The sequence below is a fragment of the Lynx canadensis genome, chromosome B4 (genome assembly GCF_007474595.2).
Source record: "Lynx canadensis isolate LIC74 chromosome B4, mLynCan4.pri.v2, whole genome shotgun sequence".
Taxonomy (NCBI): domain Eukaryota; kingdom Metazoa; phylum Chordata; class Mammalia; order Carnivora; family Felidae; genus Lynx; species Lynx canadensis.
This window is the reverse complement of record NC_044309.1, coordinates 22820958-22840548: the sequence shown is the minus strand read 5'-3', so window position 1 is coordinate 22840548 and position 19591 is coordinate 22820958. Positions and strand designations below refer to the sequence as shown.

The 19591-nt window shown below is 43.1% G+C and overlaps 1 protein-coding gene across 1 annotated transcript in view; it reads left to right on the top strand.

The window, feature by feature from the left end:
• The first annotated feature begins 6558 nt into the window (after window positions 1–6558).
• The window catches only part of ARHGAP21 (Rho GTPase activating protein 21), a 136286-nt gene continuing 123253 nt past the window's right edge, over window positions 6559–19591 (top strand). Inside the window, 1 exon segment of the mRNA XM_030321174.1 lies at window positions 6559–7445. Within this exon segment, the coding sequence (XP_030177034.1) occupies window positions 7368–7445 (78 nt within the window). The 5' untranslated portion in view covers window positions 6559–7367.

Here is a 19591-nt window from a genome sequence, read left to right as displayed (position 1 = left end):
GCTAGCTGATTTTTTGCATTCTGTTGAAAAAGATTTAGTTGCTCTGGATTAGGTCTGTAGTATCAGAGTCAATTGCTAGCACAGTTTCTTAGTTACAATGGTTAGGACTTAGTATTCCATTCCAAGATAATAAAAACATATTTCAATTTTCCAGTAATATGAGTTTCTACGCAGATTGCATGATATTTTCACACGATGTCCTAGATCATATGTATTTGGGTGGGTGGAAATATTTTAAGAACTTGTCTCATATTTTAAGGAAAATTGGAATGCTTATAAATGGAAATCAGGATTCCTAGGATAACATAAAAACTTGTAGATTTTTATGCTTATTTTCTTAAATCGAGAAATACAATCTTAATAATGCTGATAAATATGACTACCAAACAACTCAATTTTAATTGAGGAGATGCTGGTATAGAAAAATAATTTGAATCTAGAAGAAAATGTTTGATATATGATTATGGATAAGCTATGGGCTAATATTTTATAACTGACAACACGCAAGTGATACTCATTTCTGGCATGGTCTTGAGGCCAAAAAGCATCTCAGTCAATAGAAGTGAAGTAAAGAGATAAGATGTGGCATTTCTGGAAGTTGAGGGCCACACCAAGAGCTCCCTTAGTAGACGCCTCTTGTGATTTATACTATTTTAAGCATATAAACACAGACATATATACACATATCTTCTTCCACTCTGGAGAGTTGTTGGTCAGCCAGGAATTTCTTGAGGTATAAATATTTCTGAATAACAGTGAAACAATCATCATTCCATTCTTGAATAATTTTGAAGTGATTTCTATGTGCAAAAGCTGCAGTAGGCATTATGGGGGCCTGAAGAGAAGTAAAAGCCCCAGGAATCTTCCCTACAGAAGTTTATAATGCAGATAGAAAAGGAGACAAAATTCAGTTACCGTTAAATAACAATAAAAGATCGTTTATGATAAAGGAGCTAATTAACAGCAACAAACAAACCAAAAAGAAAAACCCAAGGAGAGTACTAGTTTAGAGGAAAAAGAAACCACAAAGCTGAGGGCAGAGAAATTATTCAAAAATACCTATTGCGTGCGGCACTTTGCTAGGTACTGTATGCATTGAATTAAATAGTGTCTATCCTTTAGATTCGAAATTAGTAATTGACGATAGTAATCATGGGGCCAGAAATAATGTCATATATCTCGCCAATGAAGAACATTAAATTAGTAAATCATTTACATCACTAATGTAAAAGAGGTGATGACGGAAGAAGAATCTTAGAAATTATTTATTGTGGAAAATCACTCCCTTGTTTTGATTACAGTAGTGAATGCTTTGCTAGAGAGGTGGGATTTCTGGAGCTATTCAGTTCAACATCAAAGGCCTTTTCAAGGAAATATTAGCAGGTAACGTATCTTTTTAGTATTGTATGAAAAAGAAGTCTACAGCATTGTCCTAAAACCAAAAAAAAAAAAAAAAAAAAAAATGCTCCCTCTTCTGAGAGCGATTGGTCTTAACTACCTCAGACACATAGTTTTGCAAATGCTTCATCCCAAATTACACATTTCATCTGTGGAATTCAATGGCAAACACTTGTGCCTCTTAGAATTGCCAGCTTCTATATTCAGAGTAGAAATCATCCATAGTTTATAACAGAATGACATTAGACCAGAGGTTAAGACACTTGGCTCTATTTCTGGCTTCGACATTTTTCCTTGATTGTGGTTCACCAAAACAATATTATTGTGTCATTAACAAAGTCAAAAGTTACATTTTAAGGATATAGTTCCCATATTTAAAGATGTCTTGCCTAGATTGTCAGAATTATAGTGTACAAGACCGTCTGGTAGTTATTATTAATATAGGTGTGGAAATTTCTAAGAAGCTAGATTATTAATTGGCTTTGCACAAAAGAGGAAAATATTAGCCTTCCAAAGTAAAACAAGGGTGGAATTACTGTTAGCTCTTGCTTATCCATTGTATTTAGGGTAAAGAAAACTATCAAGATGTCAACTGTGAAACCCACAGTTAGTTCCAAATCTCCTTTCAGTTAGAGTGAGCCCCAAACTCATTGTTTCACCAAATCTCTCACTGGAGCAGTTAACAAGTAGCCGTAGGATGGAAGTTTGGCTCCTTTTCCTTTCTCTTGCCCTCCCTCTGGTGGAGGTGTTAATGAGTGAAATGCCCAAGATGGGCAGCTGAAGGGAACTCCAAGGGTTTACATTCTCCACCAGTTACATTCTCCACCAGTTACACCTTTGGCATGGCGAATGCCTGGCTGATGGCTGCCACTTTATAGACGCCCAGAGAGTGTCCACAGTGGTCTGCTTAGAATGCATCTAAATGAGAGCTCAGACAGTTAATAAAATACTATTATTGCTCATGCCTTCAAGAAAGGAATTGGCCTAATTTTTAACCGGGTTAAAATGTTCCTAATACATTACAACAAAATGTTATAAAGAGTAGGGTTCCCAGTTGGGGAGACAGGATAAACACCTGCTTTATAATAAGACAAATAATGTAATCAGAATAATGTTTTTACATTTTGAAAGTCCCTTCACACGTATTATGTCATTCGACACTCTCAACAGCCCAGCTAGCTAGGAAAGGTGATGTCCTACTCGGAGGTCCCAGGAAAGGACTAGGACCCAGGTTTCCCAACTCTTAGTTCTGTGCTACTGTCCCTGTCCATCCAGATAGCCTAACGCACAGATACATATGATAGCAATTTATCACAATGGTTCTCAAAAACATTCCCAAATTTTTAGAACATCATGATCATTCCTATCCTAACAGAAATAAGATACATATAACAGTAACTTATCATAATGGCTCTTAAAAACATTCCCCAATACGGAACATCATAATCATGCCTAACCCAGAGGTGAGATTAAATTAGTTACCCACAAAGCACACTAATTAGCGCATAATAAGCTAAATAAGTGTTAGTTAATATTGTTGTTATGATTATGAAAAACCATGTTGGAGTATCGTGTTGGAGTATAGTGTTGTGGAGAAAAGCACGGACTCTGGAGCCCATCTCCTGGGCTTAATCCTGGCTCTGTCACACAGCTATCTCCTTACGTTGTGTGCAAAGCTCTTGAAGGAATACCCAGCACAGAGGCAGTGCTTTATAGATGGCAAGCACTCTTATTACTTGATAGCTCTAGTACTCGGACACATAAATAATAATCTGCCTTAAGTCACAAGGTAAATGATGGAGCGAGACTGTGATCTGGATGCTTCCATTTACCTCTTATAGAAATGTCTTTCTAGGTTATGTTATTTTTCCACACCTCCTAAAATGGGTTAACCTCCTTTTCATGTCTCCTTCCATGGCCAATATTTACTCTCCTTTACCAAACTGAAAATCTTTTTCAAAATCAACATTTATGAAAATTTCCATTGCAAAAACCTTAACCCTAGATGTCCTCAGCGGTGAAGTACTCCATGCATGCACATTTGCATTTGTAAAGAGCTGTTTTGTGCTTGAAATTGTTTTCCCTTTCTGGACATATTCTATAAGCCCACTAGAGGTACGCTACTTGAACCCTGCATTTCTATTCACTTCTTGTTAATTTACTCAACAGTATCTAGAACTGGATACTGCTATAGCCCAGTGGGCTATTCAGTAAATTACCAAATGACTGGCAGGCATCCCCTCTATTTTATTCTTTTTTTTTTTTTTCCTTTCTTTGTTATTGGCTGACTAGTTTTGTCAGGGGCTGTCACGAACATGCAAATTTCATGGCCATATAAAGATGATCCAGTCAAAGTCTTTCCTCTAATTGAGGCCGAGGATTTAGTTGTATATTCTAAATGTTTGTCACCGTCCACTCTGAGGAATATTGAAAACTAAGGCACAGGTATTCAGGCTCCAGGGAGTGGTGTCCCCCCCACCTCCCATCCCGCCCAAATCAAGAAACAGGACCCCTGGCGGCGGGCAGGGAGCAGGGGATGGGGAGGCGTCTTAAAATCTCAGGGGATAGAGTGGTTAAGAAAGAAGGAAAAGGTAAGCAGATCACATAGCTTCTTGGTTTTGTTCTTTTCCCTCAGGATGGTGGTGGCAGCTGATCAGACACAATAGCTGGTGGTCCCCTGCCGGTGTGAGGATACAAATGACCCTCAACAGCACCAGCAGGAGGACTGGGAAAGGGAGAAGGGGTGTGTCTGGGAGGGGGCGAGGATGAGGGTGACAAGGTGACAAACGCCGCCACCTCAGCGGGCTACCCCACTCCAGCCGGACGGGGACTGGAGCCGGTGAGCCACCTCCCGGGGGGTGAAGGGGTGGGAAGGGGAGACAGAGGGGCGGTGGCTTTTCCTACCGGGGGAGGGGCCAAGGGTGGAGGGAAGCCTGAGTCAGCAGCGCCTGATTGGCTCTTGTTTTCTCCTCGCGTCTCCCGATTGGGCCATTTGCAGCGGGAGATGTTGTGAGGCGCGGCGGGGCGGAGCCAGCCGCCTGCGGTCTGAGGCAGGCCCCGGAATTGGGTGGGGAGGGGCGGCGGTGGCGCTCGGTCCCCGGAGCGGCTCTGACCTGTAGAGTGGAGCGGCGCAGCCACCTTTTCCTCAGTTCCGCTAGCCGCGCCGGCTTCATTCAGCTGTCTGCAGATTTAAGAAGGAAAAATAATTGAATGAACCACGCCTCGCTGCGACCCCCTTCCCCCAACAAGAGAAGCAATTTTGCTGTTGGGCGTGAAAAGGACACTCCCGTATTATCTTGAAGTCACACGTCGCATCTCTGGTTCTTTCCCCTCCCGCAGCAAAAAAAAAAAAAAAAAAAAAGGGGGGGGGCAAAGATTCGCCAAGATGTGTTCCTCGCAGTCTGGGTGGGACCTGTGACCCCTTACACTCGCGAATCCAGTCTTGAATTGTCCCTGACGCCCCTGACGCCAAGCACCGAGTCTTCCCCAGTAGAAACCTCGGCTCCTGGCCGCTCCCGCTCTGCCCTCGGGAGACAGGAGAAGGCAGGGAAGGTTTTGTAGGAGCCTGGTTTCTGGGAGGGGTGTTGGCGAGCGGGGGGGGGGGGGGGGGCAGTGAGGGCTTGCAGGTCGGAGACGCCTTGGGAGGGGGTTGGAGTGAGTACCCCCTACCCCGGCTAATCCCCCTTCTCCAGCGTCGGTTCCCGGGACCGTATTATTCAAGACAGAAAATATTCAGCCTCAGAGCCTCCCCTGGGGAGGGGAGGGGAAGGAGGTGGAGTGGGAGGAGGTGGATCCAGGGAGGAAGAAGCGAGAAATCCGCCCCCGGGAAACAGCTCGGCGCGGCAGCGGAGCGAGGCACTTCTGTCACTTGGCGATCGCGGGCGCCCGAGCGCGGCCCCGGCCCGGCCCGGCGAGGCGAGGGGAGAGTCCGGCGGCCGCCGCCCCGCCCCACGCCCTCCCGCGGCGGCCGAGAGCCCGGGGCCGGCCGGGGCAGGTCGCGGCGGTGCCTGGGAACGGCCGGCCGGGGGCGGCGGCCTCGGAGCGCGGCGGCGGGCGGGCAGCGCCGGATCGTCTTCCCGCGCCGTCCGGCTCGCTCCGGGCGTGCGGGGCGCGCTGCCTGGGGCCGGCCAGCCCCGAGCGGATCCTCTCGCCCCGCTTTCTCCGGTGCGTGTCTGTTTTACTTTCCGCCGTAGCCGACAGGGCGCAGCGCCCGCGGGCGGGTGTGGAGAGCCCGGCTCGCCGCGGGCTCCCTCCCTTCCCGCCACCTCAGGCCACCCCGCCCGGCGCTGGCGCGGGGCCGGAGGGAGTCCGCGGCCGGCGCCCGGCGGGGGCGGAGGGGCCGCGCCCGCGTGTGCGGAGCGAGGGAGGGCCGGAGGAAGGAGGGAAGGGCACAAAGGCCGGCGGCGGGCGCCGGGGTCCGGCCGGCCGGCCGTGGAGGAGGGGCGCCTCGCGTCCGCTCATGAATATTAACCGAGCCTGCGGCCTAGCGCGTCCCGGCCGGGCCCGGCGCCCGGCCCGCGTCCCCGCTCCTGCTCGCAGCCGCGCCGCGCAAGCTGGGCCAGGCGGGCTGGGAAGGGTAAGCCCTCCGTTTTTTGTTTTTTTTTTTGTTTTTGTTTGTTTGTTTGCTTGTTTGTTTTTTTGTCTTTCCCCCGGGTCTCCCGACACCTTTTTAAAAGTACATATTTGGGCCGCCCTTCCCGGGAGATCGAGATCACCGACCCGCCTCTGGAAGGGGCGGAGGAAATCGTGGTAGGTGGGTGGTGGTTTTCTTTTTCCTCTTTTTTTTTTTTTTTTCCTTTCTCTTCCCTAGGTGGCCCCAGGGAAAGGGAAAGATAGCGTCGAATGGTAGTTTGGGGAGAAGCAAGTAAATAAAAGTTGCCCGGGCTGCGGCTTCGTTTCTGTCGCTCCGGAATAATGTCCCTGAGACGGAGCTGCTCCCGAGTCCCACCCGCGGCCGCGCACACCTCCCCACCCAGCCCCGCCTCGGGCCAAGCAAAACAGCCGCCTCCTCCGGGGCAGCCTCGGGGCGCGGGGGCGCCGGGTGCGGGCGCCCAGACTCCCCCGGCTCGCCTGCAAACGCCGGCCGAGCCAGCGCTGCCGGCCTCCGAGGCTGGCTTTTTGTTTTTATTTTTTTGGGGGGTGGTGGAGAGGAGCGAGCAGGGGTTTTGAAAAGTATTCCATTTTCATCTCGTGGGGAGAAAACTTCCGCTACGCCTAAGTGTCTGGGTGATGCCGGAGAGCGTAGACACTCTCTCTTCTGCCCAGAAAACACACTGATGAAAATGCACTTGGAGAAAAGGGAAATTCTTTCTTGAAGGCTGCACACCAACCAGGCGTGTTTGACGCAACCACCGTGCACTTCTGAGGCTTCCCTCTCTCCCTCTCTCTCTCTCTTTTTCCTGATTTATAGGAAATCAGGACAATTTTGTCTAGGAGGATTATTTCCTCTTTCGTGCGTGAGGTCCATCAGCGTGGACCGAATAATCTTTCCAAGTGGTGGAAAGGCGAACTTGGTGTAGACATGTGGCAAGGCTAAGGTCAGCGTCTGGAGAAAGTTCATGCCCTTGTAACCATTCCCTGTTCCAGGAGAGATCTCTCTGGGAGCTGACGTTCCAGCCTTCGAGACCCACTCGGATTCCTCCTGGTCTGGGAGTCACGCCGAGGAGGAGGGGGACCGCGGTCTGCAGTTGGCCTCGTTAGCTGCCGAGAAGACCCATCGTCTTTGTTTTTCAAGTCTTGAGAAATGGACGAAGACGGTGAAGTCAGTTGAAGTCCGGAGAAATAAATCATCGGGGCGTTTTGAAGGGGCTTCATCAAAACATTTCATTCCCTGGCACGTTACTTGTTTCACCAGCCCTGCACCTCCCGGGAGCCTGGTGTGGAATTCTTCCCTTTTTGGTGTGTGGTAGCATTCCTCCCCCCAATGTGGACTCCAAAGGGTCGGTCCCTTCTTTGTCATTTGAAATGAAATGATGGCCACACGTCGGACTGGGCTACCGGAGGGAGATGGTGACAAGCTCAAGGCCTGTGCGTCCCCCACGTGTGAGGTAAGTGCAGAGGCAGCATCTTGGGCCACTGGCGGCGGGGTGTCCTGCTGGCTGGGGGGTCAGCTGACAGGCTTTGGGCCCTTTTGGACTGGTTTGTGGGAACGCCCCCGCTCGACCCTAGGGCGGTGCATCCTTGCCCATTTTTGTTTCCAGGAACTTACAGCGATTCTTCTGCAAGAAGGGTTTCCTCATTTTGAAATGCCCCATCATGCCCCATCACCTCAGACTTGGGAATTCTCCCCTTGCAGGTGGCTGGGAATGCTTTGACGGGTGTCTTTTCCTTCAGTCCCCGTCCTCCAGCAGTTTTGGAGTTGGGCTGCTTACGGGGTGCCTTTGTGCATTTTCGAGTGTCCGTAGCCACGATTTGCCCTCAAGAGGTGGAGCGAGGGGAGCTGGTGACGCTTGTTGCCACGGGACCTCAGTCTCACTTTGGCTTTGGTGGGTATTCTGGCTTACCGTTGGTGTGGACCTCTGTTCTGGGTAGAAAAACAGGTCTTTCCCCATGGACAGTTTAAGCACAGCCTTGGAAAAAAAAAAAAGATTTATAGAGTTGTAACTCCAACTCCCTGAAAAATCTCCTGCCTTTGCTGTCCTTTTATTTATGCCTGCCTTTCACTGCTCAGAAGTTCTGTGAGCCGCCCCGGGGGGTCAGGTGGCTTGCATCGCCTTTAGCCCATCGTCTCTGGGAGGGCTCAGAAGATTCTGTGCCAGGCTTCCTGAAATTTTTTGGAGCAGGCAGGACAGAAATCAGAAAATCCATTGATTTATTACACCCATGTACCCCGTTGCCTCTCGTATTCTTTTTTTCTCTTCATGTTTGGAGTTCTGTAATGACTATATTGTGTTTACTTGGTTATTGGGGATTTCTGTAATTTGCTTGCTAAATGTGCTGAATTTTAAACTTTACTTTTGAGCCGTCTCTATTTTTATTGACGGATTGGATAGATAACAGTAACATCCCCCAAAGAGCCTTTGCTCTCATTCTGTCATTTGTGCTTTGCAAGTGTTAAATTTTAACTTTACGGCCACAGGTTCTAGTTCTGAGTGTGTGAGTTTTGGCATTTTAGTAAAAATGAATCAGGTTAAATTTTTGTGTTTAAAGCATGCAGAAGAACTTGCTTCATGTATCTGACTTCATATTGGATTAGAAAGTTTATGCAGAAAATACAGGGAGGTAGGCACAGAATGCCATTACTGTACAACTTTTTAGAACTGTAGGTTTGCAGTTAGAACCAGTGTTTTACTTTTTGACACCTGTAAACACCTGCTTGCAGGTAAAATGTGATTAAGTATAACACCACAATCCTCTGATCATGGTAAACCATAATAACTCCTTTTGGAAGGCCTCCCTACAACTTTGGTGATTGCTTAATGTGTATTGTAGTTACATAATAATATGTGCTGTGGTCCCAAAGCCTTATTTGTCATTGTCTTGTGAATACTTTAATTAGCATGCTATTTGCATTATATTTGCAAGAACTAATGTTATTTGATTTTTTTTTTTTTTTTTGTCAGTTAAGGGTTGTCCTGAAACCAAGAATTTCTAATAGACACATCTTGTCCTTGGCTAGAAAGCAATGTTTCCAGTTGCAAACTTGGCTTATATTAACACTGACAGTTATGTATTTTTTTAAGGACTGTGAAATTTGTTTTCATTTGGATGTTACTGCTGGGATGGCCACATTATTTCTAGTTTGGGAAACAAGAAAACATTACATTGCCTGTATTTTGCTCATTTAAAGGTTATACACAGAACTTGAGTTTGGTGTTAAGCTATAATATTGTTTGGGTTTTTAAAGAATAGGTAAATAGCTTACATTCTGTGCGAAATAGAAATAAAGGAGCTATATGCTATCAGACAGCATCTTAAAATCTCAGGGTAAGGAGTAATTATTGCCTGTTTCATTGTTGTGTATTTAGCTCTCCTTGATACTTCTGAAGCATGTTAAATCTTGTATTTATTAGTAATAAAATGAGACTTGCCACTGGAATACTTTGGGTTGATAGATAATTTAAGTCTTTGACACTGCAATTAATTTTTGTGTTTAATTTTATTAGAAGTATTACATTCTGAAGCAATACTGTCATTCTTTAAAAAATTTTAGAAACCAATAGCTATGTTCCTAAATGTGTGTTTGAATAGTAAATTGGTATGTGTTTTAACCTAAAAAGAGACGAGCATATATGTCTTAATATCGGTGCTGTTAATCATCCAAGAAACTTAACTGTGCAGGACAGAAGAAATCGATGCAGTGAATTAATAGAAATCTCTGATTCAGGATTTATCTAATTAGCTAACTCCACTTTTTATAGATAAGGTCTATTGCTTTGTTGGAAAACATTCAGAAACTTCTTGTTCATCTTCTGTATTAGAATCTAATTGTGTTGATACATGAATAAATGTAAGCACCACTCCCCAAGAATATATCGGAAGGTTAAAAACCAAACAAATAACAGTCCTCTTCAAATAATGAATTGTGACAATTTCGTAGAATGTATTTAAGGATTGTGCGGTAAGGATAGCACAGTTCTCTTCATACAGAATTAAATACTTTAGATACCTGAAAATATGGTTTCCCGCACTCTGAGCTGGCTAAGTGTGCTTTGGTGTGTGTGTGTGTGTGTGTGTGTGTGTGTGTGTGTGTGTGTACAGCCTCATCTGTGAAGTGTTCTGACAGCCAGCCTTGAGGAGCTTTGCTTACAGAATCACTTAGTTTAGATTTGGTGATCTGATCACCCCTTTCATACCCTATAGAGCTCATCCTTTAGGGTCCAACTTGCTTTTTTTTTTTTTTTTTTTTTTTTTTAAACCAAAGGCAAAAACTTTTTCGTCAGCTTTTTAGAGCATGTTATTTTTCCTATTTCTCATATTTATTTCACTCTTTGTCTGTAGGCCCTCGTGTTGCCCAGTGATAGAATTTTTAGCACTTTTCACTGCGTGTTGTCAAGACAGACTTATTTACTAATGCTAATTAATTTCTTTCATTTTATGGTGTGCTTCTTCATCCAGCCTGAGATTATCCTGTGACTACAGTGTACCATAGCTGATGAAAGACAATGGTTGGTTGATTTTGGAATGGTGTAAATGATACAGGAAGGCATTTTCCTGTGTATGAACTCAAGAGAGTTCATCCTTTTGCTGTTCTTTCTGGAATACCTGTGTACTTTGCTTCGATCCCAGACCCCCTCGTTCCTTCTCAGGTGCTCTCCTGTTCTCTGTCTCTGTCCCTTCCTCCCTCTGCTTCTTCTTCCTCTGCTGCCCCTTTCATGTTGGCTTTACCTAGAGCCAGGCTCTTGCCATTCCTCTACTCCTCTCTTTTCTCCCTGGGTTTCATTTTACACTCTCCCATGGCTTTATTCTGCATGCTGGTGATTCTAAACTTACAGCTCAATCCCAGGTTTCATAGTTGATCTTCAGACCTATGGAACCTTTTGCCTCTTTACCAAACAGTTTTTTTTTTAATCCAAAAAAATGCCCAAAGGCATTTCAAATTTAACAAATTCGACTCCTCTTGCTGAGTTCCTTCTTTCTGTGAGTAGCAACGCCACCTCCTTATCTGTCCCCATCAAAGACCAGGTTAGCACCCTGACCCTTCTCTCTCCTCATTGCTCCTATCCAAAGTCCTGTGGAGTCTGCATTCCAAATCCCACCGCCACTACCCGAGTTCAGGTCAGTGGCTTCTCACTTCCGGACTCCTCTCCCGGTTGCCCAGCCTTGTCACCAGCCAACGCTCTGCCCGTGCAGTCGTCAGAGTGCTCCTCCTCAACGTTCCCCTGTAGAAAACAGTTTTCAGGCTTCCCACTGCCTTTGGAAGAAAGGCACCTGTCCTGCCCTTCTCCTGTCATATGTCACCTCTTCCGACACTTCAGTACTGAACTGCTGTCAGGTCCGCTGGGGCAACACAAGTCTCTCCGCTCTGGGTCCTCACAAATGCTGTTTTCTTTCACCCTTCCCTCCAGCTCCCCCTCCTCCACCTGCCACCCCTCCATGCCTGATTTTGACTCATCATTCTGGTCTTTTCTTCAATTTCACTTCATCAGGAAAGCCTTTCCTGATCCTCCCAGGCTGGATTAGTGGCCCCCAGTGCGATATCCCCCAAACACCCTGTACTTTCTCAGGAATAGTCCTTACGTGTTTGTTTATCTCTATTCCCCCCTGGACTGCAACCCCCATAGGAGCAGATGCCATGTTTGTTTCTACTGTGTCTGGCTTATAGTAGGTGCTTAATAAATATTGTGGAATTAATGAATGAATACATAGGAAAGGCTTTAATTTTTATTCAGAGTTCACTTAGATTCCAGTGTATTGTACTGTCTTGATGATCTTCCTGCCTCACTGATCCCTCCTTCTCAGTCCCTGAAGTTTCCTCAACTTTCTGGCCTGCTAAATCTTCATATACAGCAGGGCTCAGTTTGGCCCTCTTTTCTTCTCTCTGTGCTCAGTTTATGGTTTTACTTATTATTAAAAGTGGGTTTTTTTTAAGTTTATTTATTGATTTTGAGAGAGAGACAGCGCGAGTGGGGGAGGGGCATAGAGAGAGGGAGAGAGAATCCCAAGCATCAGACTCAAACCGTGAAACCGTGAGATCATGACCTGAGCTGAAACCAAGAGTCAGACGTTTAACAGGTTGAATCACCCAGGTGCCCCTGTTTTATGATTTTAAATATCAAGTGGGGTTCCATGGTGTGATGGTTAGCACTTTGGTTTTAAGTATCAAGTATATACTGATAATTCATATATACACCTATGAGTGTGTGTGTGTGTGTGTGTGTGTGTGTGTGTCTCCACCCCTGTTTGAATTCAGATTCCTGCATTCACCTGGCCACTCTGTCTCTTCTTGGATAGATAGTAAAGAGGCATGTCGAAAACCACTCCTGCCCACCTTCCCAGTTTTCTCCTCCTCTCAAGCACTGGCACTCTCACCTTCCAGGTCAGGCTTCTTGGAGTGATCTTTGATCTCCCTCATGCATACCTTGCAAATTGGGTTGACTGTCTCTCAGCTTCAGTGCTTGCCAGCTTGGAGTCTGTTCTCCACACGGTAACCAGACCAGAGCGGATGGTACCGTCTCTCTGTACATCAGAGGGTCACTCCTCTGCTCCCATTCCTCTGAGGGCCTCTCATTTCCCTCAGGGTTAAAAGCCGAAGTTCTTCCATGCATAGTCCCAGTCCGCCCTCCCACCTCCCTGATCTCACCTCCTGCTACTTTCACTGTCCTCCCTCTGTACTAGCCCTTCTGGACTCTTGTATATACACACTGGGCATGGCATTCCCCAGAGCCTTCCCACTAGCCGTGCCCTCCACGTGGAACACTCTCCCCGCTCAGGCCTCCGCACGGCTCGTTTCCTTGTCTCCTTCAGGTTGTGCCTTGAGGTCACCTGAGTGTCGCCTTTGCTGACCGTTAGTTACGTTTAGTGAAGGCCTCTCCCCTGTTCCATGACACGACCATCCCTCCTTCCTTGTTGTATTTTGCTCCCCTATCGCTTCATCTCCCTCTGACATAGCTTATCCATCTGATTTTGCTTATTTATTTGGACAGATCGTACATCTAGAATGTGTTCAGTGCAGTTTGTTTCGTTCACGTTGTATTTTCTGTGCCTAGAACGATGCCTTGCACATTATAGGCCCACAGACATTTTTTTTTTTTCCCAATGAGCGAATGAACGAGTGAATCAAGACTTAAGAAAAATTCCAAAGTGTTATTGAGTTTATCTATAGGTACATAACATGTGAATGCTTAATTTAGATGAGACAGAAGTGTGTAGGGTGTTTTGTCTCTGAGACCTCCGTTTCCGTTAGGACCAACTGCTGTTCACATTTTTGGTGCCTTTTTTCTTTGCATCTTTCTTCCCTTTGGGAAGCTGGTATCCAAGTAACAGTAACCCAGACAGTGTGCAGCAGAAATGAATGAAATGATTTGCACTAAGAGGTGAGATAATGGTAATTAATAGACTGGTGGATGGGGAATCAGGCTGGTGGGGAAACTATAAAAAGATAATATGTCTGTATTGGTGATCTTTTTCTTCTTAAAATGAATGGCCAATGTATTAATGCTCTTTATTAAATATTGTTCATATCATAGACTTTTCATTGTAAGTTAAAATTGTTCACAACATTGACTATGACAAAATGTTAGCACTTGTTAGTTCTAGACGATGAGAATTTGGAGTGATATTATTTTTGTATTTTCTCTTGTTGCCTGGTTCCAAAACTGCAATAAGAAGACACCATTTACAGATTTTAAAAAATAAGCAATACGTTACTAGTCTTGCGAAAATTTGGTTTCTAGGAAGCCTACACTGCTTAAAGTAATACTTAAATACTTTGTGAAAAGGATTCACACTACTCAAAACAGTACTTAAAAATTTCTTTTTTTTTTTTTTTAAAGCATGTGTTTTTTTTTCCAGTGGAGGCCTAGGATTCACTCCAGGCTAGTTGTAGTACCATGTAATCTAACACTGTTATTTAAACATGTGTTCCTTTGTATACCTGAGTCTAGATGTCAGAATATCATTGTGTGTCAAAAGCTTTGTGCTGCAGGTTGGGATTAAAGGTAAAGCCTGTCAGAATTAAGAATGGCAGCAGTAGCCAACAGCAAGTATGGAGGGACATTTCCGCAGGAGTCCGGATTTGGCTGTATTGAGTGGGACACATAACTAGATACAGGCCATCAACAAATGAGTACCCCGGCCAAAAGAAGATTTCTCCACACACTGTTCGTGTTCCTTAGCATTCGTTTCTTCCAAGCTAAACATTTTATGAAGTCCTTATTCCTTGATTACATAATCTCTGATCCTTTCTTCATTTCTGTACTTTTTACCAGGTCGGATAATCTAGCATGAAAGTGATAATTCAGTTTCTTTTGTTCTTTGCTCTGTGAAGGGACCTGTCATCTTATTATATTTAACAACATGGTGATTTAAGTATGAGCAATGCTAGTGTCGCTGAAGATGCACAGATGCTGTTATTGAATGCAGCTATCTTCTATTACAGAAAGACCATATGGTAGGCACTTGTTTTTCTTTCTGGTTGATGTGATTAGATTAGTAAAACGAAAGGTTAGTGGGCTTAAAGATTGTCCTATTATTTATCTAATTTCAATTGACCAGAAAGAATTAAATATGTTAAATCTTATGAGCCTTCTGTAAGTTCTATTGGTCTGGAGGAGGAGGACATCTCCATTTAAAAGCTTAATTCTGGATTGTTTCCACCAAAATAGTTTTTTAGTTGAAATTGTCTTATTCTTAAAAAAACGAGTATTGTGCAAGTAGTTTACTTCATAAAAAAATACGGAAGATGGCCTTTTGTACTTCTAAAATTATCTGAAAGACAACTGGTCACCTCGTACGTAGGTTAAAGAAACTAAATGTGATGGAAATTGTTTTTTGTAAGTCCTCTTTTTTTCCGGTTATCTATTACTATGCAAGAAATCCTGCTGTGTAGATTTGTGAATAAGAGAATAGATCTAGAGCCCAAATTTGATATTTCTGAATATTCATCTGTTTTGGGGGAATTTTTTAGGCAGCCCAGAGCTAGCTATTACTACCAAAAAGGTGGCAAGTTAAAGAGCGTATTTACTTTTCCTTACTCGCACCAGCTGCTGTTGAGTCTTCTATTTGATATTGGGTGTGTTTTTGATTCAGAATTGGTTTTTTTTATTGCCTTTCCCTCTTGTATGTGTATCTCTGTTCTAGATCCACATCTGGCACAATTATGAGTAGTGCTGCATACGCGACCTGCTCCTGATCCTGCAACTTCTTTTTCCTTCTTACAACCTAGTGAGGACACAGTCTCTTGACTTACACTCTTGTTCACTGCCTTAATCTTTAATACAACTTGACAGAGCTTACATTCTTAGGAACATTTTGTTCTTCCTTTTTCTTACAATGCAGAGAGTATCCTTGAATATCGATAGATGGAAAGCTGGACTGATGATTACATTTCATCTGGATATGTCTTAGCTGTTATGATCTTGGGGATTAATAGGCATCATTTTTTTGTTTTAACCTCAAGATATCTAGACATCTGTAATCCCCAGCATTTTGCTAATAAAGATTCAGTATTTAAAAGAATTTGTGTTAGCTTGGTCAAGGAGACCTACTTACTCCTCTGGGTTCTGCATATTGGCTTCTGGAAACATGTTACCTACCGAGTGAATGTGAGGGGAAAGAAATGCTCTGGGCACCTAGTTGAAATCATTTCTTTATTTTAATGCTTTTAGGAAATGTTTTCAATTTATTTTTTTTTCCATTTAATAATATATTACTGACACCCTTCTCTCCCCATAGGGAAGATATATACAATTGACCCTTGAACAATGGACATTTGAACTGTGTGGGTCTAAAATGTGGACATTTTTTGACAAAGAGAAGACAGTGCTGTAAATGTATTTTCTCTTCCTTATGATTTTGTTAATAACATTTTTCTCTAGCTTACTTTATTATAAGAATACAGTATATAATACATATCATATACAAAATATGTGTTAGCTGACTGTTTCTGTCATCAGTAAGGCTTCCAGTCAATAGGAGGCTATTAGTGGCTGAGTTCTGGGGAGTCGAAAGTTACACACAGATTTTGAAGTGTTGTGGGTTGGCACCCCTTCTGTGTTTATGTGTCTCTGTAGATGGATGTGTGTGTGTCTCTCTAGATAGATAGATAGATAGACAGACAGACAGACAGACATATACTTAGACACACACACATACGTGGATCTTACCAATTTTGTAAGTGCAGGAAAAGAAAATTACAAAGCACTGTACCAAGTTATTTTCAAGGATTGTAATATGGAAAAGAGATAAGATTTATTTTGTATGCTGTGAAGGGCAGAACTAAGGTCAGTGGATAGATAGATGAGCCAATTGATTGAGCTCAGTATTCAGAAGAATTTTTTTTTTTTAATAGAAGGTAACTGAAATTGAATGTGTTCTTTGCAAATAGAATGACCTTCACTTGGGGAATAACAGACAGAATTCCTGCTTTGGTAGGAATTTAAGTCAGACCAATTTGGGTGATCGTTATAATCACTTGCATAACTTATAAAACTACAGATTTTTGTTCCCACCATTAAGCTATTGAATTAGAATCCCTGGAAGTGAGACTGAAAAGCCTTAACTTTAAAAAAGATTCCCTGGTGACCTTCCAAGTTTGAGAACAACAGGCCTAAATGACATTCATAGCTCCTTCCAAAGTCTGAATGAATTCTTATGGTACCCTGATTTTGGAATTTTTCTGACCAAATTGAAATCAGTATAAAGAAAACAGGCAGAAATATGGAGACAGAATTTAAATGACTAAGCCAGCGAACACTTCGGGATTACCATTACAATTTTTTTCTTCTATTTGTAATCGTATATATTTCTACAGGTCATTGGTATACCAAAGTAATATTCGTTTCATATCAAATAAACTTTAAGTCAAAAGAGCACTTTAAAATTCAACAGTGAGATAGTCCCACTTTTTTTGTATGTTATATTTTAATCAGAAGTTACCATTTTAAAACTGATAGAATTCTGACTCTGGTCATATTGAAGCTATTGTTACCTTTTAGCTGTATTAGAAAAGTAATTTGTTTCATGTCATTGACAGAAGGGTATATTTGAGCAAGTAACTGGTAGAATAATTTCTTTTGTGCATCTTATAATCATTTGTTCATATTAACTTTGTGTCAACACTAGGAAAAGTTACAACGGCAGAAAACACATATATACACATTATCTCTATATATGTGTTCTTTCATATATATCATTCATGTATATATATGGTACTCTTTATCTGAGTATACATCCTGAAGGGTTTCAGAAAGCATTCTAACGTAAGTAATAATTATTAACAGAATAATTCCCTCTACATACCCTTCCTCTTTTAACACTAGCCCCTGTTCTGTCTGTCCATTGAATCCATTTTGTCTTTCAATCTCATGGACTGTGAGATGCACTAGTTATCCACATTGTGTTATCACAATGCAAATACAATGTAAGCTAATTATAGAGTCCAGTTGCTAATTCTGCAAAAGAAGCAGGATTTCTTGAAGTCACTGAAAGTAATGTTGGAGAAGGAGCAAAGCCACCGACCGACCGGGGGAGGATCTGACAGAGTGAGACCAGTAGAGAAATGGAGAAGGCATAACGGAGGTTGATAGGCATCTCAAAAGAGAATGATTTGAATTCACAGGATTAAGAGAAGCCTTTGAGAAAACTGATGTCCTTGAATGTCATGGCAAATATGCGATGTATTTCTTTTCTTCTAGGAAGTGATGTTTATCTTAGACCCCATGGTTGAATCTCTGTTTGCCAAGAAATACTAAAAAGCAGGTATGAATACATCAATAGAAGAAGGAATAGCAGTGGTGAATGGACTTCCTTTGCTTTCTTTTCCTAGGTAAAGACTGTTTCTGAGAGTTAATAGGAAATCCAAACTTCACTAGTTGCCTTTGATGCAAAGCTGTTTAAACAGAGGTCCATGGCTTGCTTCTTCAAAGGTCCTGCTGTTACAGTAGTTGTTAGATGCCCACATATTTTAGGGTTCTGAATATTTTAGATACCTTGGCCTTTAAAATTTTTTTTAAGTTTATTTATTTATATTTTGAGAGAGAGAGAGCACAAGCAGGGAAGGGGCAGAGAGAGCAGGAGGTAGGGAATCCCAAGCAGGCTCTGCACTGCTGGCATGGAGTTCGATGCTGGGCTCAAACCCACAAACCATGAGGTCATGACCTGAGCTGAAATCAAGTTGGACACTTAACCAACTGAGCCACCTAGGTACCTCAATGCCTTGGTGTTTTTAATCCCTTTATTGAAGTATGATTGATATGTAAAAAGCTGTACATATTTAATGTGTACAGCTCAGTGAGTTTGGGGATAAGTATATACCATGAAATCATTCCCTCAAGGCTATAAACATAATCATCACCTCCCAAAGTTTCCTCTTGCCTCTGTATTATTGCTACTGCTATTTGTACTGTTATTATTATTGTTATTTTTGTGGTAAAACCCGTTAAATTAAGATCTACTGGGGCGCCTGGGTTAAGTGTCCAACTTCAGCTCAGGTCATTGATCTCATAGTTTGTGAGTTTGAGCCCAGCATCGGGCTCTGTGCTGACAGCTCAGAGCCTGGAGGCTGCTTTGGATTCTGTGTCTCCCCCTCTCTCTGCCCTTCCCCTGGTTTCTCTCTCTCTCTCTCTCAAAAAAGAAAAAAAAAATCCATCCTCTTAGCAAATTTTAAGTGTCCAGTGCAGTATTGTTAATTATAAGCACTGTGCTGTATAGTAGAATTCCAGAACCTTGCATAACTGAAACCTTGTACCCTTTGACAAGGGTTACACTATACACTATAGACTTAGTGGGAGAGACTAGGTGTCATTGGAATCTCCCTCGGGGTGGTATGAATCAAATAGAATCCCTCGCTGAAGATATTGACAAAACCTCATTTCATATTCATAGTTTATGGTTACTAGAACTGCATCTGCTCTAGATAAGAGATAATGCAAATTCTCTTCAGTTTAGAGGAACTTGGAAGAGGAATCGTTTTTCCCTGTTTAATCCTTAGTTTCTGTCACCACTCTCGGCTGCCTTTAATTTGATCATCATAATCTTTTATCTAACTCTTACCTTGAACTAGTTGCTGAAACACTATGTTTGGATCAAGCGGGATCTCTAGGAAAAAAGGCCGATACTTAAGGCTCTGGAATTTTCGTATGTCTTCAGGATGCATAAGGATACCAAAAACATATGGCTTAGAGAGTGAATACTACTGGATTTTGCCAAGCTATGGTGAAATGTTTAGCAGGTTTTTGACAGTATGTCTTTTCTAGTTGGCTTTGAATTGACAGCGGACCAGATAGCAACTTTATGTCAGTCTCTGGAAAGGATTTCAAACTTTAGAAATCAGTTTGTGTGATTAAGAGGGAAAACAGAAGATACTGATATCAGGAATAAAAGAGGGGACATCATTTAGAGCCTGCAGACATTTAAAACGATGAAAAGGGGATATTATGGACAACTTTATGTCTGTGAATTTGACAGTTTAGATGAAATGGGCAAATTCTGTGTAAGAATTCTGGTACCTGTTCAGACTTGTTTGTGTTTGTGGGGGGTGTGGGTTCCCACCCCAGGCAATTCTCCAACACCAACTAGGTGTCCTACAGTTCTA